The 25,163-nt window shown below is 47.8% G+C and overlaps 2 protein-coding genes across 2 annotated transcripts in view; one reads left to right on the top strand and one right to left on the bottom strand.

Moving 5' to 3' along the window:
• map1b (microtubule-associated protein 1B) overlaps nucleotides 1–6,457 on the bottom strand; it is a gene marked incomplete at both ends in the record, with an annotated part of 19,569 nt that extends 13,112 nt beyond the window's left edge. The window contains 2 exons of the mRNA XM_084441795.1: nucleotides 3,652–3,753; nucleotides 6,274–6,457. Of these exons, the coding sequence (XP_084297921.1) occupies nucleotides 3,652–3,753; nucleotides 6,274–6,457 (286 nt within the window). The remainder of the gene's footprint in view (nucleotides 1–3,651; nucleotides 3,754–6,273) is intronic.
• Nucleotides 6,458–15,434: 8,977 nt separating this feature from the next.
• prkaa1 (protein kinase, AMP-activated, alpha 1 catalytic subunit) lies at nucleotides 15,435–23,974 on the top strand. Its single transcript, XM_084441660.1, has 9 exons — nucleotides 15,435–15,567; nucleotides 17,155–17,296; nucleotides 18,491–18,584; nucleotides 18,736–18,880; nucleotides 19,365–19,452; nucleotides 19,687–19,911; nucleotides 20,478–20,997; nucleotides 21,971–22,097; nucleotides 23,272–23,974. The coding sequence occupies exons 1-9, from the start codon at nucleotides 15,471–15,473 to the stop codon at nucleotides 23,565–23,567; spliced, it is 1,734 nt and encodes a 577-aa protein (XP_084297786.1). The 5' UTR covers nucleotides 15,435–15,470; the 3' UTR covers nucleotides 23,568–23,974.
• The last annotated feature ends 1,189 nt before the right edge of the window (nucleotides 23,975–25,163 follow it).

Raw genomic sequence — 25,163 nt, 5'->3', positions numbered from 1 at the left:
TGATGCCTATAAATGAACCTAACTGTGATTGTGATGTCACCCCATTGAGTCCCAGCTTTAATAAAACAAACACGTGTTTATTTGATTGTCTGAGCATCTCCAGACTATTGTCTAAATCACCTGGCAATGAGCCTCACACCCCATCCATGACGATCTGATCTCCGCGTTTTAGTTGCTATTGATCAGCTGTCTGGAGAGAGATGGCGGTTTGATTCTCCAGTAGGTCCCTCGTTTGCTCCGCTGTCTGCCGAAAAGACGGGCGCAGAGGGATATCTACATAATCATACAGACATCTGCTGCTCGAGCTGTTAACTCCCTGTGTGGCACACGGGGTCTCCTCCTTCATCCATCCATCCATCCATCCATCCCCTTCTCCTCTCTCCCTCCATCCCTCCCCCTCCCTCTAACGGGGTCTGTGCCTCCCCGCGCCCCTGGAGGAGCCCTGACGCAGCGTGATGGATCGCATATCATCTATCAAGCAGACGGGTAATTGCCTTCCTCTCTCCTTCCGTCCCTCTATCCCTCTCTCCCTCCATCCCTCTCTCCTTCCATCCCTCTATCCCTCTCTGATGACGATGGCTGAGATGGCGACGCCAACTTGTGGCTTTCATTTCCGCAGCAGAAAACCAGTTTTCTTCGTGAGGACACTGTGACATCTTTGTATTGTAAAGTGCGCTATATAAATAAAATCCATTATTATTATAACCTCTGCTCTATGAGCCTGTTACAAGCCAGCTTCAAGCTAGAAACAAGGAAAAATTCCACTTGCCAAGTTAAATTCATGGCAGCATTTACTAAACCCTATAATTATAGCAGATTACAAATTGCCATGGACATTTCTAGTCAATTATCTGTTAAGCTAGTTATCTGTAATTATATACAGGTATTGGAGAGAGAGAGAGACAGAGAGCGAGAGAGAGAGAGAGAGATGGAGGAAGGTAGGGAGGGCACACCCATCCTCTGCCTACGTCTAGAGAGTAGCAGGGCTTCTCTGATCCCTATCAGCACACTGTCTCCTCCCTCCTGGCATTATCACACTACTGTAAACGAACACACACAAACGATGTAGGCTAGATAATTACTCTTGACGTGCTACTTTCTCTATCAACAGACTAATAGGAAATGAGACAACCTTGATGAACATTAAATCCAGCCAAGAGAGCAGATTGAGAGAGAGAGAGAGAGAGAGAGAGAGAGAGAGAGAAGAGGGAGAAGGAGAGAGAGGAGAGAGAGAGCAGGAGAGAGAGAGAGAGAGAGAGAAGGAGAGAGAGAGAGAAGGAGAGAGCCCGGAGCATCGGAAATGAAAGACACCATCTATCCTTCACAGACCTGCTTATGCAGTGCTGACTGTCAGTCTCTGTTTTCTAACTCTGACTTCAGCCAACATACACACATCTTCTCTCTCTCTCTCTCTCTCTCTGTCTCTGTCTCTCTCCTTTCCTGTATCTCCCTCTCCTCCACCCCCCCACCCCAACCCCTCCTACCCTCCCCTTCTATCCCTCCTTCTCCTCCCAGCCACAGACCGCTGGGGGGTTCTAGCCTGCTAATTACCCAGCAGCCTCTCCTCTGCATCTGGGCTGCGTTGCAAGGCAACCACACACAGGGAGGGGGAGAGGGAGAGAGGGAGAGGGCGGAGGACAGAACAACTGAGAGAGAGAGCTAAGAGAGGAGAGGAAAACAGAGGAAGCAGAAAAGGATGGAGTCAGCCTGAATGAAAAGCACCGCCTTTTAGGGGGAAAGCAAAAGAAGAAATCTTTATTTGTCATGCAGCAACCAACACATGTGTAATTGGCAACACATGGTAACACACACACACACACACACATTTTTGGGGTCGCCGATGAAATGTTCTCTGCTCTTCACCCATCCCGTCATCCTTCCCCCAAGGGCAGCCAGAAGCTGACAGTAGGCAGCGTGCAGGGGACGCGCCCGGGGGCCAACCGAGTGCTCCTGTCCGTCTTCCCCAGGGAAAGACAGTGTTAGTGATCTGTTCTTCTGGGTTCTTTATGGGGGAAACCCGTGCGAACATGGGGAGAACATGCAAACTCCACACAGAAAGGCCCGGAGACCTTCTTGCTGCGCCACCGTACCGCACGTGAGCGATTCTGGTGTTTGGTGTCTTGTTCAAGGGCTCTTCGGCACACTCCCGAAGCTGGGATCGAACCGGGGACCCAGCCGGCCGCTCTACCTCCTGAGTTACATGCCGCCCTAAAATTGCCACCAACCCATGCATGTCTGTGTTTAGCCCTCAGGAATTATATGAAGTCTACCAGTGTTGGTAGACACCCGGAGGACACCGGAGTCAAATCTAGGGTTTTAATCCAGTTTGAAACTTTTGATGTAAACCATTTTGTACTTGTCATATTCTTCAGGCAACACCACATTGCTCATTATGAAGGAAAAGATGCTGTAGATGATATGCAAACCACTAAGCAAATGCACAGATCACTAAAATATCAGATGTCAACTAACAAGGACAATGCCTGTATGGTTAGGAAAGTGAACTCTCTCTCTCTCTCTCACACACACACACACACACACACACACACACACACACACACACACACACACACACACACACACACACACAGGTGAGCTGACTAATTCTCTTCCAATGGACAGCAGTGTGGTCCTCTCCTCAGCCCTTCCCAGAGATGGCTCAGATAAACACCAGAGCTCAGACAAAGACCGTGATTTGCGTCCAGATAACAGCTGGATGCTGGTTCAGATATAGATCTGCAGTATACTGCACTAGGAAGTTTTTGAGTGTCATCTCCATCCCAAAGCACGGCCAGTTATGTAGTGTGAGACGACCTATCATATTTCAGACAAGGTACGTATTACTCACTTTGAGACCTTTATTATTATTTCTTCTAATGTAGAATATTCTGCAATGAACACTGTGCATGTCACAAGCTCCGTGCAAAGCCTCATCGCCATCAGCCAATAAGATTCCCCGCTGATGCCGACCAGAATGGATAGCAGCCAACCAGCAGGCCTGTGAGGCAGCTGCCCACGGTCAGGGGCACACTGACCACAACCACACTTTACATCCTCGTACTGTCGTTGCTTCGCTAGAACGACAACACTCCCAGACTGCAGCTATGTCACTGACCCTGCTATAGAGACACAGCTGAGCTACGGCAGCCATACCCGCTGACTCAGCACTGCCAGGAACTGCTAACACAATCAGAGAACACCACGAACACTTTAGGGAATGAGCTACAGTAACTGTCCTAATGAGAATCACCCTCTGGTCTGACATTGTACAATATTGAAATGGGAAGGCAGGATTACTCTATTAAATGTTGTTTTTGTCAGTGCTGTGTGTTTCCCTTGAATGATGAAGCTTTCCCTAGCTGTTATCTATTCACCATGTTCTGTTTTTGATCATTTCTGTTTTTGACAAGATTGTATACAGCATGAAAATGAATGTTGTTGACTTTAATGAACCCAGATAGCAAGCGGATCTGGGCCATATACAGGCCAGATCTGGCCCTTGTGGCTTAGTTCCGGCCCATATATGGCCCAGAATTATTACACATCCACTTGCTATCTGGGAAGGATGTCTCTCTGTCTGTGTGACTGACAGCTGAGAGGACTCCAGTCCAGAAACCGTGTAGTTACTCCATGTTTGTGTCGCCGGCCTACCTCGCACATCTGCCGAGAAGCGAGCAGAGTGTCTGGAAACAAAGAGCTTCAGCTCCTGGTCCAGGTTACAGTCGATGAGGTTGGTGTCCCACGAGCGGATCCCTGCACAGCCAATCAAACAAGAAAGAACGAAAGAAAGAAAGAACGAAAGAAAGAAAGAAAGAAAGAAAGAAAGAAAGAAAGAAAGAAAGAAAGAAAGAAAGAAAGAAAGAAAGAAAGAAAGAAAGAAAGACATCAGTAAAAATAGCTTAGTCTGTTTCATCTATCAGTTCAGCTGCCTGGCAAGCTAGCAGTCAATACTCCCCATAGATGTAGGGTCCAGGTTTTTAAAATTCCCGATATCTCAATGTCACCAGCATTTATTTCTAGTTGATCCCTCTCTCATCTATTTCAGTGGGCTAGCCTGGAACAAACAAATGTACCATTTGGCAAGAGAGGAAATCTATAATAGGAAATATCTATCTAAGTGATCTAGTGCTTTGCCAAGGGCCAGTCACACAGCTGGCACCCTGCTCGTCTGTGCTGAGTCATGGTAACCAGATTTGATTTGTCATTCATCCCCTCTTTCTCTCCTTTTCTCCTCTCTCTCTCTCTATCTCTCTCTCCGTGCTACTCATCTAAATGAGTTCTGATGATAAGATTATCCAAATGAGAGAGGAGGAGGAGGAAGAGATGAAGAGATATATATCTACAGGCAAAGACAAACAGAGGTTGTAGTTCCGTGAGACTACCGTACGCTGAAACATTACGAAGAGGCTAGAGGAAAGAGGGACACACAGACATACAGTAGATACAAAACAAAGCACCAGTCCTGACATCGTACACAGAATGTGGGCGATACACGAAGAGTCAGTATCCCACTGATCACAAGAGGCCTATGCATTGTTCTGTAGTAAAAGCTGATGTCCTCCTCCGTAGTGCGTCTGTATGGCATGATAGTGACCAGGGCTGGAGAGAACAGTGGGTCTGGACAGAGCCAAGGATAAAACTATGGGTGTGGCAAAGACGCAACAATACATAGGCCTAATAATTTGGGCGAGGCCTGTGTCTCTGGTCTACTGATCAATTCAATTATGGTGCAAACTTCAAATCTGGCAACCCTATTGCAACAACCAAGCATATTATAGACTATCTACACATCAGCTACGTAATCTTATGGTGGGTAGTCCATATTAAAAGTTTACTGAGATCAGCAGTTGTCATAAGATTATATTAATGATATTATTACTCCACCTAGCCCACTCTATGTATGCTATATGCTATGACACAAATGTAAGAGGCTTAGCTGAAGAGAAAGGTATTCATGTGGACAAAAGCCATGCACATTATCAAAAGCTTTGTCTGCTTCATAGATTGTGTCGCTTGCACAATGCACCTGTGATTGTTGTGATCATATGGTAAACTTGCTTTGTAGGATGTAGCTAGCATATCCCCATTGGTTTTCATTGTGCCTTTGTTAGTCTCCCAGACAGACATCACATCTAGGGCTCACCCACACGCATATTGCTTCAGTCATAGCTGTTTCTGCTTGTCACGCCAGCCTGTAAACCCAGCCAATGGTGACAAATGACATGCACCGTGACATTCTGAAACGCCCTATTTGTTTGAATAGCGTTCCCTTTGACTTTCCGTAGGGACCGCAGTGCGGACCGGACCACGCCTACTTGCCGGTGTCGGATGAGAGTAAACTGGATGCAGGAATGGGATGGTCCCGCTGGGCTGGGCTTGGTGGCTGATTTAAGATGCTGCAGGGTTGTTAAGGCGATATCTTTCTCAGATATGGCATTATTTGACTGCGTGAAATTAGCCACCAGAAGGACACACTGGTTAAATGGTAGAAGAAGGCGCATCAATCTGAGTTTGCTGATACCGTTATAATAATAATTCGGCATAAGGATTATTGATCATTCGCTGTATGAGCAGGTTATAAGGAAACACTGATGCGCCAAAACAAGCAGCGCAGGGTGTTTCCAGAGAAACGCGTTGGCGCATGTGGTCGATACCTCGGGTCCGCAGCCCAAGAAAAGCAAGATGCGCTATTGACGTAGTTTCCATAAAGATAAAACATGCTGAATCACTCTCATCATGTTTATTAAGAGGACATTGACCACGTGTGGATGACAACATATATATTATGAACTCAAAACCAGTAGAAGGCCTTTGGAAATAGCCCTCATGGAAACAATACACGGAGGCAGACAGGCAGGGAGAGGAAGTCCCTAGTGAGAGGGAAGGGTGTTTAGGTGTGGAAGGATGTCATCTGTTTGATTTGGGCTATAGGTCTATCACGGATTTGTAGGCTAGATACCACAATGGGCTGCGTGGAATTGTGCATATCTCCAAACCTTCAAATAAACACGTAATAGTAACATGTTCTTCCAGGTGGCCCACAAAGCACAAATGGCTCTAACGCGTAATGATTCCATATAGATGCGTAAAGTTGAGTTCAAGCAACAACTACACCCCGAAACAGTACAACACGATGTCCTAGCAGGTCCGACAGAACACATAAAGCGTAGCCTAATAGGCCTATCTGTCTTGGAATAGCAAGCGTGAGTAGTGATGCTACCACATGACAAGGCAGAGACTAACACCAAAACACATCCCATTTCTTCCTCTTACCTTTTTCAATATCCGCAATGGCACACCTCAAGTGGTCTTCGGTGACCGTTTCCCCGATAACCACAAGCAGGTAAAATTTGTTGTCAACAAAGTGATGTGAAAGACTTGAATGTGTCGGAGAAGCCATAATGTTGCTCGCATTCATCATTCGCTCAGTATCAACGGATTCCACAAGCGTCGCCATCCTCTCACACTCAGCAGCTACGCCCCTGTCCTGTCCTGACGGAGCGGAGTGGTAAGTCACCAGACATACAGTAGACCTCGAAAGGAGTGGCCCCGGCTTTTATACCCCCAGACAATGTGTCATGATCGGTAACCGGGGAGGCGGAGAGGGCGCATGGGGAATGGGTGCTTCGACCTCGCTCTCACAGCTGATGTCATCCGCAGCGAATCAACCCTCCCGGAAGATGATTGTGAGAAACGGATGAAATAATTCAAAATAGAGGCAATTTAAATGATCCATTAATTTACAGTGCACCGCGATGCAAAGAGGCTAACAGGATCTATCGTGTTAAACGGACATCTTCGTTATAGGCTACTTTGATAAAACAATATAGCCTATTTAACTTTAACAGGTGGGGCGTAGGCTGGTGTCAGTGTTTATCAGTAGCCTATGGCATCATGTCCTCTTTCCTGGTCCAGGTTCCTTGATGCTGATGAGATCCTTTGATGATCCTGAGATCATCCTCACGACTTCTGCTCATGACTCTCTTGTTTTGATGCAGTAAATTACTGAGTATAACCAGATTCTCGCACCGTCTACAGAAGGACAGTCTCTGGCCGTGTGACACTTCAGTCACGAACAACACAAAACAAAAGACTTTAACATGAAAGAATGTTTAAAAAAAAAAAAGTAAGACCATAAAAAGCCTGTAAATGAACGGGACAGAGGAGGAGAGGCTATCAGAATCAACCACGTGACACATTTTGAATATGTAGAGGAGGTGACAGATTAATTATGATGAGACCACTGGTGTAGTTGTGATAGAAGAAAGTGGTATACTGTAGGTTAATTGCTATTGCAATTGTTGTTGTTGTTTTTTTTACACCTGTGGGTATAGTCTACCCTGTCCATGAAAAGAGGTCTTACCCTGTATAGCCTACCACCCTACCCTCAACAACAGTGAGACAATTTTAGACTGGAGTCTGTCTTAATGTCAGATTGATGCTTTTCAGCTGAGAAGTGATCTATCTGATGGCAGCACATAACACTGATGATGTCAGCTCATGCATATGAATATTACTAGCCTAGTAGCCTATCCTTATACCTGACCATGCAACCTGCCCTCCCTCCTGGCCCTCAACTCCAGGACCCTGAAGCGGGCCAGGAAGTTGAGGCCGACCCCTTTCACCCCAACCACAATCTCGGGGTCTCGAGGCTTGTGTCCCCCTCTGATTACGCCCCCTAGCCTTTTAACTTATCTTCTTTTGCACTAGTATTTTGTCCTATGCCTTGCACTGTCCTGTCTCATCCCTGCACCCTGTCTCCTAGTAAAGCAAATTCCTAGTATGCTGAAAAACTACAATGGCAATAAAACAAATTCTGATTCTGATAATGAATGAATGTTGTATATGTGTAACTAAGTTGAATTGGTTAAACTCATTCCCATAACATAAGCACACTTACGTCATAGCCTACTAGGCCATTCAAAGAAAGTCGTGCAAAAATCAATTTCATCAGAATAAAGTCCTATACGTCAAACATGCACAATTCTAGTGAGCTGTGGTTCATTCTAAGTGAGAATTCACTCTGATTGACTTAATTTGAATGGATACCACACTATAGGTATCTCATACCCAAAGTGCGTTGCCTTTGTGTTCGAAATGCGCTATTTAAATAAAGTTTGATTTGATTTGATTATTCACTAGGAAGTACTGGACCTGGCCCGTGGGCCCCCAGTCCCTCATGGTAGCCCCCTGACTTGAATATTTCAGAGGGTGGGGGGTTTCCATAGGCCAGTCCCGGTCATGTTTCCTCAAGGCCATTGGTGGTCTGGGATGATGCAGCACATCAAAGATTCATCACACACAGCTGGGAAAGTATGAAGGCATTAAATATGCAACAGGCTGCCACTGTCAGTCTCAGACAGAGACCATGACGAGGGGAGGAGGGGTGAGGGGGAGGAAGGGGAGCAGGGATTGGGTGGATGGGCTGACCTTAATAAGTAAAGCGTCACCTAATTGGCTGGCAAAATTCAATGACGGATTTTAGGATGAAGATATATTTGTTTGGATCTTCCTCGTAATTGCCTTTGTCTCCTTAATTGGGTGATGTTAGGCCGTTCAAAAGCAGATCTTTGGCACAGCCCTTGCACAGGGAATATTTGGAAGATGTAATGTATGTACATTCCTTAGTTGCTAGAATGGATAGATCACCCATATTGATGCCTAGTATTAGTTTTTATTAAGACATCTCACACAGTTTGATTTGGGCTTTACTAAAGTACATTGAGTGAAGCATGTGGTTTGTCTATACTTTACATTCCTTGGTTATGCACAGGAACGACATGCTGTCACACCCTCTCACAAAGGGGTACACTGCCATGTAAACATGCCAGTATTCATATTATCAGGTATTATCAGAATGTGTTCTGATAGACATGGCTCCTTTTTATTCAATAACTGATAAAGATGATTGAATATGAAAATGGCCGGCATCTGGTGAAAGATGGATCCATGAGTGACATGAGAGTCTGTGATGAGGATAGAATTACATCTGACATCTCAGGGGTCGTTTCCATGGTTTCTTGGTGGGGTGGCCGCCATCTGCCCTGACTCGGTATGGGGTTGGAGATTAAGACCTCATCCCCATGGCGCTGGGTAATAGCATCTCTGTCTACATCTCCCTCCCAGCTGTAATTGGCCATTCTCCAATGATAGACAGGAGTGGATCTCACTGAGTGGAGGGATGGAGTGGTGTGTCACAGATCAAAGGTTCTGTGTGTGTTCGACTATGTGCTTTGAATTATTATGCTGTTGGGGTAAAATAGAAATCTGGTAGTAGACGCGGCGCAACACAAGCATAGGTCCAAGGGTCACTTTTGTCATTGCGTTCATCATGTTCATCACAGTGATGTTTGACATTACATCCTGCTCTGAGTTGACCAGTGCTTAGCTTACTATGAGGCTACAATAAAAAGCATCAATGGCAATGAAACTAAGTTGAATTGATTAAAATAATTCCCATAACATAAGCACGTTCACATCATAGTCTACTAGGCCATTCAAAGGAATAATTAATGTTATATAAATTGGACTGTGAATAATTAATGTAATATAAATAGCGGTTATGACATGAGGGCCAAGACGAGTGCTTTAAAGTGCAGGTAAAGGTTATCTTTACCTCTCTTCACTGATTGCCTGTCGTTTTTTTTAGAGTTGATTTTAGGATTTTTGCTGAAAAACTTTAAGGTTTTGCATGGTCTGACTCCAAGTTATATTTCAGATCTGTTAGTCCTCTATGAGCCTAGCCTGATATCCTCTGGTAAGGGTTTCCTGGTAATTCAGAAAACATGCTTTATCACCATGATGTGGCTCTGGTGAACAAGCTTTACACTTCTTATGCACACTTTGAGGCCAGCAGTGGCCAAAAGGCCATGGTATGTGAGGCAGAGGAGAGCAGAGATGAAGAGAGTGCAGACCCACTCTCTCTCTCTCGGAACACACATGTCGGAAGGACATTTAAGCAAGTGAACACCAGGAAGGCAGCAGGACCAGGCGCAATCACAGGTCGGGTCATCAAGGTGTGCGCTGACCAACTCGCACCTGTGTTCACTGCAATATTCAACCTGTCCTTGGCCCAGTCCATCATTCCTACATGCTGTAAGAAGTCCTCCATCATTTACGAACACAAGACACCTGGTGGTATGACTATTCATGCATGATTGAGAGCATTCTGACTGGGAACATCACCACCATCACCAAATTACAATTATTAATAATTGCTAATTATTATTAATTATTGTTAATTATTACTTATTACTGGTTGTTCTTCATTATTATTATTATCAAGGTACTGACTGCATTTTCTCTCCATGGTTTCTTGAAATATATCATCACTGCACAATGAATCATTGCTTGTGGTATGACCTACTTTCAAAATGCATGCCAGCAATATATGTACTGTACTGTATATGAGTGTGTGTGTGTGTGTGTGTGTGTGTGTGTGTGTGTCTGTGTGTGTGTTTGTTTGTTTGTTTGAGATAAATGTGTGGACTATTATCCCAAAATAACTCCTGAACACTGTATTAGAACGATTTTCCAATTTTAGTTTAGTTATTAGCTACTCTACAGAACATGCAGAGCATTTGCTTGAGAGAAGCCTTCAGTGTCGTCAAGGAAATTAGAGTTGTGATGTTACGGGAATTCAGGAGGGATCCCTGCACTGCCACACAAGCCTGCAGTGGGAATCAGGGAAAAACAGAGATCAGCTGGGTATCACTGGAGCATCAACCTCACTCTCTCTCTCTCTCTCTCTCTCTCTCTCTCTCTCTCTCTCTCTCTCTCCCTACATTTCTCCCTCTCTCACAGTTTCTACTTCAAACTTTATTTGTATAGCGCATTTCATACACAGAGGCAACACAATGCGTTTTACAGAAAGCAATGAGAGGGTAGACATAGGTCCCATCCCTACATATTCCAGTGGGAAGCAAAAAAAACAGTTTCACCCGGGGGCCAGAAGAGTGAGCTGTAAAAATTCTTCCATGACCTCTCTCAACGAGATGATTGAGCAAGTTCCTGGAAAATGTTTGTCTATTGGCTAAGAACATTTACAGAGCAATAAACATGAGCTAATACTTCATAAGAGAGACTAACAGTAGTTATTTAGAGTGCACACATAGTTACAGAGATTTTGGCTATATAGTAGGCCATTATGTGTTAGCTATCTCTGTAGTCTCTAATATGATATTTAAGTGAATCATATAACAAAGCACAGTAAGCACTTAGCAGAACAGGCTCATAGAGAATGCCTCAAAGCAGAGATGGGGAGATGGAAAGCAGAGAGCCAAGAGAAAAGGCGTGAGGTTGGCTGGATAGGGACAGCTGACGACACAGAGTGGGAAGGAGCTAGACACGAGGAGGCAGGGGGCCTTTCCAGGAGCCATTTGGAGGACCTTGGCCGAGGATGTGGGGAAGGGGGGGGGGGTTCCCCGGGACCTGCTACAGGGTGGCCTGCAGGCGACAGGTGGGGTGTCCACAGGACCTGTTTAGAGTGTAAGAGGGAGAGACATTAGGGAGGAGGGAGGAAGACAGGGTTAGTGGCTGTACTGGACATCCACAGCAGACACAGGGGTTTCTATCAGACTCAGGGTGGTCTGCAGGTAACAGTGGGTGCATCTACTGGACCTGGTTAGAAGGTAGGAGGGAGGGACACTAGGGAGAGGGAGGGGAGGCAGAAAGGGTTAGTAGAACGCAGAGCCATCAGTAAAAGCAACACAGATATTAAAACAGAATGTGCCAGTTGCAGGGCAACCAGCATCTGTCTAGACATCTAAATATACACAGTGCATTACAGAATATACATCAATGTATACGAAGGATTCACAAGCAGGCCGGAGGCTGCCTTTCTGTGTCTCTAGGTCCTGGCTAGTGATTATAGGCTAGACTGAAAAGGTACGTCTTAAGATCTCGCTTAAAGATTTCCATTGTTGCAGCCCTTCTTATGTACTCTGGCAAGGTGTTCCAGAGGTTGGGGGCATAGAAACTGAAAGCTGCCTCTCCGTGTCTCTTGGTCCTGGCTTTTGGAACTGTTAGGAGTTCAGTACCTGAGGACCTGAGTGGTCTGTTGGGCATGTACCTGACAAGCATGTCTGAAATGTATTCAGGTGCAATCTATAGACTATAGATCTATAGTCTATAGACTGTCTTCGTACCTCCACCAGAACGACCTCCTAGATCCCCACCAATCCGGGTTCAAGGCTGGCCACTCGACAGAGACCGCCCTCCTTGCAGTAACAGAGTCACTCCATGCCGCAAGAGCGAACTCTCTCTCCTCTGTCCTGATACTCCTAGACCTGTCAGCAGCATTTGATACGGTAGACCACCAGATCCTCCTCTCCACCCTCGAAGAGAAAGGCATCGATGGCTCTGCACACTCCCTGTTTGCATCCTACTTGACGGGCCGCTCCTACCAGGTGACATGGAGAGGGTCGACGTCGGAACCGCGTAGTCTGACTTCCACAAGGGTCTGTCCTGGGTCCTCTCCTGTTTTCCCTCTACACTACATCTCTGGGCTCTGTCATTCGCTCGCATGGCTTTTCCTATCACTGCTATACCGATGACACCCAACTGGTTCTGTCATTTCCCCCTTCTGATACAAAAGTGGAGACACGCATAGCTGGGTGCTTGGCTGACATCTCAGAGTGGATGACGACACATCACCTCAAGCTCAATCTGGACAAGACTGAGCTGCTGTTCCTCCCGGGGAAGGGCTGTCCGCACCGGGACCTGGCCATCACCATTGAAGACACAGTGGTGACCCCGACTCGGACTGCGAGGAATCTGGGTGTGACCCTAGATGAACAACTGTCATTTTCCTCACATGTCACATCCGTCACACGTTCCTGCAGATTCATGCTCTACAACATCAGGAGGATTCGCCCTTTCCTCACTAATGAAACGGCGCAGGTACTCATCCAGGCCCTGGTCATCTCCCGCCTGGACTACTGCAACTCCCTCCTCGCTGGGGCACCGGCGTCAGCCATTAAACCTCTGGAACTTGTCCAGAAAGCTGCTGCTCGCCTGGTGTTCAACCACCCCAAATTCTCCCACACAACCTCCCTCCTCCGTTCCCTACACTGGCTCCCTGTAGCGGCTCGCATCCAGTTTAAAACTCTGGCGCTAACTTACAGGGCAATGAAAGGAACAGCCCCCTCCTACCTCCAGGCCATGGTCAAACCCTACACCCCCTCCCGACCGCTACGCTCTGCTACCTCAGGGCGACTGGTTGCCCCGTCACTCCGAGGCTCCTGCGATCGATCGACACGGTCACGGCTCTTCTCTGTCCTGGCCCCGCAGTGGTGGAATGAACTGTCCACTGATGTCAGGACAGTAGAGTCGCTGTCCATCTTTCGTCGCAGGCTCAAAACTCATCTCTTCAAGAAGTACTACAACAATCCTCCCACCTAAGCACTTATTGTATTATATTATATTGCACTGTACTTTAGATTGTGATTCTTGCACTTTGCCTTCAGCACTAGATTATGCTCTTAGTCACTTGTTTTAGAAGGAAGATGCACTTGTGAGTTCTGGCAAGTAGTAGTACATTAGCTCTTCCTACGTTAAATGCAATTATTGTTAGTCGCTTTGGATAAAAGCGTCTGCTAAATGACTGTAATGTTATGTAATGTTATCTATAGACTTATAAAATAATTTTGAAGTCTATTCTATAACTGACAGGTGACCAGTGTAGTGATTATAAGACTGGTTTGATGTGTGCCCTCCGTCTAGTCTTAGTGAGGACTCGTGCTGCAGCGTTCAGTATCATTTGTAGTTTAGAGATTGCTTTCTTTGGTAGGCCAGACAGTAGAGCATTTCAGTAGTCCAGCCTGACTACTACTTGTCTCTCTTTCTCTCTCTCCCTTACTCCCTCTCTCTGTCTTGGCATTTCCCTGGGCCTGGACAACACTGATGTGTCAGTCCAGCGTCGGAGGTGAAGTATGTGTGTCTGTTTTGGGGTGGGGATGGGTGTGTGTTGGGGGGGTGGGGGTTGAGACAGGGGAGGTTAGCATGTCATATGAGTACAATGACTGAGTTCTTAGAAAGCTGACAACAAATCTGATAAGGAATTTGATTTATCCAAATGATATCAGCTGAAAAAAGACCAATAGATATGAGATATTAAAAGACTAAAAACAATAGATGTATTGAGAGTACAACATGTTTTGCAATGGTTAATAAGTACATTATCCCTCCACCTGTCTGACCTTCACCATCCACCTTAGCTATGCACTCTGTGCTCCATGGCAGACTGACTGTCAGACCTGTTCAGTTACAACATGACTCATGCAGACTCCCCACAATGCCCTCTGTGGAGTGTTGTTCTACATGTGTGTGTGTGTGTGTGTGTGTGTGTGTGTGTGTGTGTGTGTGTGTGTGTGTGTGTGTGTGTGTGCGTGCGTGCGTGTGTGCGTGTGTGTGTGTGTGTGGGTGTGTGTGTGTGTATGTGTGTGTATGTGTACACATGTGTCTTTCTCCTCAATGCCCTCTAGACTGCTGGGCTGGCTGGCTGTCGGTCTGTCTGACTGGGCCAGCTGTCTGGGCCGGAGGAAGCTGGCTATCTGATAGGCTGGCTGACAGACTGGCCTGGAAAGCATGCATGCTCTTGTTGATTTTTTAAGATGACAATGCTAAAGAAGAGAACGCCTTGGGTAGCCTCTCTGAAAAGTCAATACAGCCTTAGCAGCACAGTGGCCCTCACTTTGCTTAAGTGATATTCTACAGAGACGGAGAGGGGTAGGAAGAGAGGAGGGGGATGGTGCTTGCTCTGTGTAATGGCTTTTTGGGCACAATCCCAGGAGACATCACTTCTGATGTACAGAGGAGCTGAGCCCCTGAATCTGGGACTGCTTTATCCCATCCCACAAACACTGGGAAATCAAGGTGATCCACTCTCTCGTGACACACAATATACAGTGATACTCTGCAAGTCTTGAGAGATTGAAAGGATGTTCAGATTATATGGACAGGTCAGTTTGGTGTTGTTTAATGATCAGGATTTAGAGAGACAATCCTGTTAAAACCAGGGTGCTGTAGCGCCATCTTGTGATCGGTAGATTTTTGGACATCATGTGTGGATGATGCAACTGAATAGAACAAATGCGTTCCATGGAAATTTAGACGTAACTGGATATTCTGGTGAACATTAATGCATTGTTTGTAAGATGGCCTGCCTACCACGCCCACCTGGCGACACTACAAAAACACTGCACATGAAAAACATAAAACCCCTAAACGTACTGTATAAATGAGCGCGCAAAGTACATCGGCTTTAATCCTTAAAAACCCTGAACTATACCAACTCCGCCCATTCAGACAATCCTGGGGCTTTAACAAGTTCACCCTCTGACTCCATAATTGTACACCATCACCGCAACCCGGAACAGTTTCGCGTTGCTTTCCAGTTCTCTCTCGCAGCCAAATTAGCTCTGTCTGCCCGCAGCAGCTTGCTAGCTTCTCGGCAAAGCCACTGCGGGAAGATGGCGACGGATAAACAGAAACATGAAGGTAGAGTGAAGATCGGACACTATATTCTTGGAGACACACTTGGGGTAGGCACGTTTGGAAAAGTGAAAGGTAAGTGCACATGTCTTTGTCGTGTTAATTTGCGACGGACGATGGTGGGCATGGTTAGCTAACTAGCTAGCGAAATTAACGTTAGCCTAGCCGTGCAGTACTTGTTGGCCAGTTTGCTGGAATGGCTTCGTCTATTTGCTGGAATTGGACCCTTTAATTCAATTATTGCTGTCCTAAAACCTTATAGTGTGTGTCCATTCCTGTTGAATGGATGCATTAAGCTATACATGCTAGCTATTAACGTTAGCCAGCTACTAGATATGGATTTGCAATCTTTGAAATTCCCCACACGATTCAATCTGCATGCGTTCTAGGGACCAGTCATTCAATTTAAGAGGTTAGCTAATACGAGTGGCCAGAGACATCCACTAGTTGCTGTATTGTCAAATCAGAGTAAAACATTTGAGTTGTGATTTGAGGTTAAGAGGTTAAATTGAAAGCTGGGTAACTAATGTTTATCCCCAGCGAGCCTACAGTAACGGAACATTTCCGCTGATGCAGGTCTGTGCGTGAGCCTCCACAAAACAGTTCGTGTGTGTGTGTGTGTGTGTGTGTGTGTGTGTGCGTGTGTGCGTGCGTGCGTGTGTCTTTGTGGCGCGCTCACTTAGTGCCCACCCCCCTGATACTAGAAAGTTGACCTGCCATGCATTTCTCAACCCGGTCTGACAGTCAGACTGATGTAGCTAGCCGTGGCCCCCAGTTATTAAGTGTCATGCGTTAGATGGCTAGGTAGTTTATTTCCTAGCTTTACTACAAACCTATGCTCAACCAATGCCAAGGTTAGATTCCCTAACATGCCATAGCACTACTGCAGAACAAAATGTCTGTTAAGCCACCAATGATTAACTCTATAAGTTGATGCTCACCTCACCACCCCATGACCAAGTGGTCCAAAAAGGCAGAGCTCGTTGGGACGATTTACTCAATGACTCATAACGTTGTAATTGTCTGTCTGGTTAATGCCTAACTGCACCAGCACAACAGTTTAATCTATATAGGATGTTTACCCGCAGCCCATCTCCCCTATCGCTCTTTCTCTGTCTGTACCTGGCTGACGTGCACTGTCCCTGACTCCCTGTCTGTTTGTCCAACATTGATTTCATTGCAGCCAACTACCTGGGCTGGGGTTAGATCTGGGCCTGTTGACAAGTCATGTTTTGCTGGGTGTAGCCTAAGCTACCATTGCAAATTCCATGCAGAATGATAGTTTTTCACAATGGGAGCCTTGTGCACAGTGCACTACTCACTTAGAACCTGCCTGGTCATGGTGTATTGTATTTATGTAATGCCAGCTACAGCAGCTAAACGTCACACTGTTATGAGGGCTATTACAGATCTAGGCAGAACAGGGTTTGTAGGGCTTCCTGAAATCCTGGGCATTTCCTTGAATCTGTCTCTTTTTTGGGGGGGGGGGGGGGGGTTGGACTAATCTGTTGGTTTCATTGTGCTAGGCAAGAGAAGTAAAGCACACATTAAGTCTTTGAAATTATTTCTAAACATATTTTTCTACCCAGCTCTAGACCGTCTACCCAGCTCTAGACCGAGGCTATGTTTCCTAACTCTGTCCCCCTGCCCTCTGTCCTGTAGTGGGCCAGCATGAGCTGACCAAGCATCAAGTGGCCGTTAAGATCCTGAACAGGCAGAAGATCCGCAGTCTGGACGTGGTGGGCAAGATCCGCCGCGAGATCCAGAACCTCAAGCTTTTCAGGCACCCTCACATCATTAAGCTGTAAGTCCCAGATTACGCCGTCTAGCCTCACCCAGCCTAAATTCCCCCACGGTCCACTGCTGCTGCCACATCAGTGACACCCACCCAGCTATTTCTGGGCTTTAATGTTGTGTATTACTGTCTGTCCCCTCCGTTCTCTCTCCCTCAATCCTCTCTGTCCTTTCCCGGACCTTTCTCTCGGTCAGACAGGTGCTCTTTAAATCCTGCAGTTAGACATGTTTTCCTCTCTCTCTCTCTCACTCTCTCTCTCTCTCTCTCTCTCCTCCTCTCTCTCTCTCTCTCTCTTGCTCTCTCTCTCTTGCGCTCTCTCTCTCTCTCTCTCCTCCATCCCTCCACCTCTACTCTGTTGACAGTTCTTAGAGTGCATTAGTAGTACGTACTCCATGGTAAATCCCTCTAGATACTAAATACCCGCCCCCCCTAATCTGAGAACTGTCCACATTTGGAAAGGGCTCCTCTGACTGGCTGCAGCTGCTTCCCTGAACGCCACTGGTCGACTGGTGGGGGCACTTCTGGGAGGTGTGGTCCCCTGGCTGGAACCAAACCAGAATGTTTCCGCGACTTGCTCTGTTCAAGCTCAGTCCCTGGAGCAAAAGTGAAATGTCTCAATGCCCAAAGCAACGAGGAACACACTGTCTCTCTCTCCCCCAAGCTTTCCAGCACAGTGGAGGCCTTTCTGAGGAGACTAAATAGTTGCACCACCAGAGTGGTGGAACTATTTAGTCAGAACTCTTTGAGTACTGTGACTCTGGGCTCTGTGTAGGTAGCCACATCTCTTCATCTGGCAGCGCTTACATTTTATATGGCATGATGGTCACACTAGTAAACAGTGTCCGATCATGTGTTTTTGCTTAGCTGCTATTTATGTTGTAGCAGTGGTGTGTGTCATACTGTCAGAGACCTCTAGTAGTGTGTTGCAGTGCAGTGCATGCTGTGTTACAGTTCAGTTGGCCTTTGATGTAGCCTTTTAGAAACGTTATGATCTCCCAAGCTTGGCGAATGTTTCATCCTTATTTGGTCACAGTTTGCCCTCTTGTTAACACCGTGGACTAACATAACGCATCGGTTTGGTCCTGACATCAAGCTAACATAACTGAGACTCCCTGTATGTTATCAGTGGTGATGGTGAGGGTGACCGAGCTGGCTGTGTGTCTGACTCTGGTTATCTGACTCTGGTGTTTGTGGCTGGCTCAGGTACCAGGTGATCAGCACGCCCACCGACATCTTCATGGTGATGGAGTACGTCTCCGGCGGAGAGCTCTTCGACTACATCTGCAAGAATGGAAAGGTAGCCCAAACCCTAACGCCCTCAGAGAAATATCCTGCATTTCTGTGGAGACAGTCCGGGGAGGTTGCAGTGCAGAGTCAACCAGCCAGATGCACTTCTCACATGTGTGTGTTGTGTGTTGTGTGTTGTGTGTGTGTGTGTGTGTGGACAGCTGGATGAGAAGGAGAGCCGTCGTCTGTTCCAGCAGATCATCTCAGCGGTGGACTACTGCCACAGGCACATGGTGGTCCACAGAGACCTCAAGCCTGAGAATGTCCTGCTGGACGCACAGATGAATGCCAAGATCGCCGACTTTGGTGAGTCTCACACACACACACACACACACACACACACACACACACACACACACACACACACACACTCCTGCTCTGCCCAACAGAACCACACTCACACCCCTTCACAGCTTCACACGGTTATGTTCACGCCCTAGTCACAAACTGACAGCTGAAGATCACCACAGAAATAAGAGATGAGAGAGAGGGGGGGGGTGGGGGGTGGGAGGGGGGGCAGGGACTACATAGTCTGGGGTAGATATAGACATACAGTACTGTGTATGGTCTGGGAGAGAGAGATGCTGTCAGAGATGCGTAGGAGAGAGAGAGAGACACGGAGGTCCCGCCGGGCAGCCGAAGGTCAGACGTCCAGAGAGCCCAGGCAGTCGGCTCAGTCAGTCTGAGGAGGAAGAGAAACAGAAGCTACCCTCCGGGCTCCCTGGCCGTCGCTAACGAGCCCAGCGCGCCCACACAGCTGTGCTCTCACTGACCCCGGTGCTCTCTGCAGGGCTGTCCAACATGATGTCCGACGGGGAGTTCCTCCGGACGAGTTGCGGCTCTCCGAACTACGCCGCCCCCGAGGTCATCTCCGGAAGGTAACCGCGTCCGTCTCTTCGCACCGTACAAAACCGCTGCGCTCCGTATCGCCGGCGACGCCAATATTTTACTGTCGCAAATAGAAACGCGCACGCCGTAGACCGGAGCGACGCGAGCGGCAGGCGCAGCGCGTCGATAGGCGCACGCGTCTTGTGTATCTGCCCCGTGTCTAGAACCGAGCTCACCCTGCGTCTCTGGGACACTGTCCCTGTGTGTGTGTATGTCCCCTCCAGGCTATACGCGGGTCCGGAAGTGGACATCTGGAGCAGCGGGGTCATCCTGTACGCCCTGCTCTGCGGGACGCTGCCCTTCGACGACGACCACGTGCCGACGCTCTTCAAGAAGATCTGCGACGGGATCTTCTTCACCCCGGCGTACCTGAACCCGGCGGTGGTCAGCCTGCTCAAGCACATGCTGCAGGTGGATCCCATGAAGAGAGCCACCATCAAGGAGATCCGGTGAGGGCGCCACGCCAGCTGCGTGGAGAAGCTGCCGTATTGTCAAAACGCCGGTCCTTGTACGGGCTCAGCGCTAACACAGTTGCTTACTCCTGCCCTACACACACTCTAGTTTCCCTGTATAGCACTGAGACGCTGTCTCCCATTTCCCTAGTTGTCACCGGTCTCTGTTTGTAGTAACCTAGTCTCGCGTAGCCAGACCTATCTCCACACTTTGTTTACGCTGTGCCAGCGCCGGAGACAGGTCTGGCTGGACATATTACCATTCTGCAATAGGGCGGGGAAAAAACGCAGTATTTCTTTAAACCAATCACAGTCCGCGAAATAGTCTGGATCGAATCTGATTGGTGCCGAGAGAATCTCTCGGACGAATCAGATTAATTTGTGTTGCCAGACTCGCCTCTGATTGGGCAGTGTGACAACGGAATGGCAAGGTTTATTGCCAAAACCTACATCCGTTGAGCCAGACTAGTAGTAACCTGACAGGCTCCGCCTCTTTAGTCTCCAGTTGAATGAACCAGTTTCCCTGTGGTAACCAGTCTGTCCTGCCCCCCCAACCCCTCTAGTGAGGACCAGTGGTTCAAGGAGGACACGCCCAAGTACCTGTTCCCCGAGGACCACTCCTACAGCAACAACATGATCGACGACGAGGCCCTGAAGGAGGTGTGTGAGAAGTTCGAGTGCACCGAGGAGGAGATCCTGACCTGCCTGTACAGCCGGAACCACCAGGACCCCCTGGCCGTGGCCTACCACCTCATCATCGACAACCGCCGCATCATGAGCGAGGCCAAGGACTTCTACCTGGCCTCCAGCCCGCCCGTCTCCTTCCTGGACGACCAGCCGCTCAGCGCGTCCACCGCCGCCGCCATCGGCATCAAGCCGCACCCCGAGCGCATCGCCCCCTTCCTGCTGGCCGAGGCGTCGCCCAGGCCCCGGCACACGCTGGACGAGCTGAACCCCCAGAAGTCCAAGCACCAGGGGGTGAGGAGGGCCAAGTGGCACCTGGGCATCCGCAGCCAGAGCCGGCCCAACGACATCATGTCGGAGGTGTGCCGCGCCATGAAGCAGCTGGACTACGAGTGGAAGGTGAGGAGATGGAGGACAGGCCAGGCAGTGTGGGGAGTGGGATGGAAGGCATGATGGGAGGATAATAATAATAATAATACATTTTATTCATAACACACTTTTCATTTGAAAATCTAGAGCCTAACCCTTGGCTCCTACATTATGCAGTAGCTGTAGAAAAGAGAGAGAGGGGGATGGATGGAGTGGGGAGGAGAGAGGGAGGGATTTTCTTATGTTTTTTTTTATCCTTTCTGCACCGGCAAGACGAGGTTCTTGACCTGCGAAGGAATGTTGCATCCAACTCCGGAGCTATTGTTAGTACTCGTCTTAATCTTAGATACTGTTGGAATACAGCCTCTTAAAATCAGCAGCCTTGCGTTTTTGAGTTATCTTCCTGAGGGAAAAACGATGAAGCTGTTTCCGAGAGAAAAGCCTGCTTCTTGTTTAGCTCTCATCGCCCTGATATAGGGGCGCTATTTGCGGTTTTATGTCTGTGGGGGCACAGCTCTAAAACAGATATGGTGGCGGTGGGAATTTACATGAAACTGAACGCTGTTGACTGAGCTCTTTCCTGTGAGGTGACCCATAGCTCAGACCCCAGAGAGGTCACACGACCCCGCTGTCAGATTGTGAACAGCTGGTAAACGTCTGCTCATTGCTAATTTGATCCACCAGTTCGGAACTGATCTCATTGCAAGACTCTGGTGTCATTTCCGATCCCCGGTTTGATATCGATGGGCGATGGCCTTTAGTGAGTAGTTAGGCTAAGCCCCCAGTCCGAGTTAGACTCCCTCCCTGAGCTGTTCGGGGCAGCTTAATGTACAAGTGCGCCCCCTGGACAGGGTGCTAGTGTATTGCAGGACCTCAGGTCAGCTACTTAATGCAGAATGCCACGGAGTCATTGGGTCCCATTGCATGGACTCTGCCGGGGACCGGACCCCACGGTTCGGTTCCAGAGCGCGTGTTCTAACGCAGATCATGCGATTCCTGCCAGGTCGTGAACCCGTACTACCTGCGCGTGCGGAGGAAGAACCCGGTCACGGGGATGCAAACCAAGATGAGCCTCCAGCTCTACCAGGTGGACAGCAGGACGTACCTTCTGGACTTCCGTAGCATCGACGGTAGGTCACAGCGGTGCCTAACTCACTCCATCACAAACCCACTCACACCACTCACATGTCCTGACAAATGCATCCTTGATGTGGCTTAATGCAAAATTGTCTCTCTTTTTCTTGAAGAAAAAAAAAAAAAAGCTTAAACATGTAGCACAAGTCTGTGTGGATACACATACACGCACGCACACACACTACACATGCTTCTACACACACGCGCACACACACAGTACACATGCTTCTACACACACGCGCACACACACAGTACACATGCTTCTACACACACACACAGTACACATGCTTCTACACACGCACACACACAGTACACATGCTTCTACACACACGCACACACACAGTACACATGCTTCTACACACACACGCACACACACAGTACACATGCTTCTACACACACACACACACACAGTACACATGCTTCTACACACGCACACACACAGTACACATGCTTCTACACACACGCACACACACAGTACACATGCTTCTACACACACACACAGTACACATGCTTCTACACACGCACACACACAGTACACATGCTTCTACACACAGTACACATGCTTCTACACGCACACACACAGTACACATGCTTCTACACACACGCACACACACAGTACACACACACAGTACACATGCTTCTACACACACACAGTACACATGCTTCTACACACACGCACACACACAGTACACATGCTTCTACACACGCACACACAGTACACATGCTTCTACACACGCACACACACAACACATGCTTCTACACACACGTGCACACACAGTACACATGCTTCTACACACACACGCACACACACAGTACATATGCTTCTACACACACGCACACACACAGTACACATGCTTCTACACACGCACACACACAGTACACATGCTTCTACACACACGTGCACACACAGTACACATGCTTCTACACACGCACACACACAGTACACATGCTTCTACACACGCACACACACAGTACACATGCTTCTACACGCACACACACAGTACACATGCTTCTACACACACACACAGTACACATGCTTCTACACACACACACAGTACACATGCTTCTACACACACGCACAAACACAGTACACATGCCTCTACGAGAGCAGAGTCAGCGTGTGTAAGCAGTGTGTCTGACGTCGCCTCTTCCTCTGTCCGTGTTGTTCAGACGACATGCTGGAAACTAAATCTGGGACTGCAACTCCCCACCGCTCCGGCTCCGTGGGGAACCACCGCGCCGCCCTTAAGAACGATGCGGAGGGGGCGGAGGCCAAGGCAGAGGCCGCCCCCACCCCCACGCAGGGCACGCCCGTGGCCAGGCCCTCGGAGGGCTCGCTGGCGTCCTCGTTGACCTCCTCGGTGGACTCCGCGGGGGGCGACACGGCCGCCTATCCCCGGCCCGGCAGCCACACCATCGAGTTCTTTGAGATGTGCGCCAATCTCATCAAGCTACTTGCACGATAGCTACTTGCAGCAAGCAATCCGCTGGCCTTTCTTTCTCTCTGAGTGTCTTTATAGCAATAAGCATGCGACCAATTCATGGCTCAATTCACCCCTCCCCCCCGCCCCCTACACGAGGATGGGCTGGTTGTTCCACGGCACTGATGCAGGTTTGTATCCCCCCTCCCCTTCTGACGGGGGGGGGGGGGGGGCTACGGGAAGCGTCTGGGGGAATTCTGAGCTTAAGGGGGGGGGGGGGTAGGGAAACCCAAGTGAACGACAATTACCAAGCCACTTACTACAGTCAAGACAGGATAACATTTTAAGATATGGTTTTATGTTCTCATGATCATGATTGATACTATTAGAGTTAACTATTCTCTACCTGCTCCTGATCACTTTCCACCGATGTATAAATCTTGAGTGATACACTGAAGTAGCTGTACTGTAGTCAGTGAGCATTGCTGTCCTCAGTACTGGGAACTAAAGCAGGGTGGGGGGGCCACAGGTAAATGTTTGGGGGGGGGGGGCGTGTTGGTGGCCCAGGGAGAGGTGGGTGAGGGATGCAGGAGGCACTTTTGCACAGTTTTTTTTTTAAATTTCCTGCTGCTCTGTTCTCAGTAGAGATGGAGGGATATGTGCAGACCTCGGGGCGAGGGCCCACTGCACTTGCTAGAATGAGGGTTGTCATGCCAACGATGCCCATTGGACTCTGATAAAGTGCAATGACCCTGTGTCTTTCTCTTGTGTCAGGGGAAAACAATGAATACTTTTTTTGTGAATTTAATTGAGTTTTAAGTCAAGTTAAGATTTCCATGCTTTTGTCATTGTTGTAAAAATGTCTGTTTGGATTTGTCTGTCCCCCTACATTTTATATATAAAGAATAAAATCTGCATTTGGATATATTTATCAGTGCTTTAAGTGGGGAGATTATAAAAAATAGGATTATGGACTGAAGATTTTTTTCTCTTGCATCAATGTGTATATTGCTGCCGGATGTCATCTTTTTAATTTGACTGCTTTCTGAGACTCAATATCATACCTTTTGTTATTTTAATTTTAATCAGTTATTCTGATACATTTCGTTGAAGAGCTCATGAAGACAGAAGTAGAGTTCTTTGTCATGGCAGTTTAGTTCTCTCTCACTTACACCATACTGTACTGAACTATAAAGTTACACAATATTTTTTAAATGTTTTATATATAAAAATAAAAAAAAGCCCTTCAAGATTGACCACGTTTAGGGGAACACGTATTGGTGGAATGAGAAGTTGTGACATGCCTTCCTAGACTCAGTCAAGGACGAACGGTGTCAGACATGCCACACATGTTGATGGCTTATGACAGCAAATGGAAGCCATTTCTATGGAACTCTTGCTCCACTTTGGCTCCTGGTGCAGCTGCAGTATAAGGGTGTACAATTATGTTTCTGACTCTCCCTCTTTGATACAGTCCTGAGTCCTTGAATTCAGTCAGTTTATACATCAATCCCTCAATCCCCCTGGGGAGGTGTGATTTGTAGCAGGCACATGCAGTGTATGGATGCTGCGTTTTGATAGATCAAAGCATATTATGGTTATAAATTTGTGTCACTGATTTTTGGCCACATTCCCTGACTC

The sequence above is a fragment of the Borostomias antarcticus genome (assembly GCF_949987555.1).
Source record: "Borostomias antarcticus genome assembly, chromosome: 8".
NCBI classification, from domain to species: Eukaryota; Metazoa; Chordata; class Actinopteri; order Stomiiformes; family Stomiidae; genus Borostomias; species Borostomias antarcticus.
This window is presented reverse-complemented; position numbering and strand designations above follow the sequence as displayed.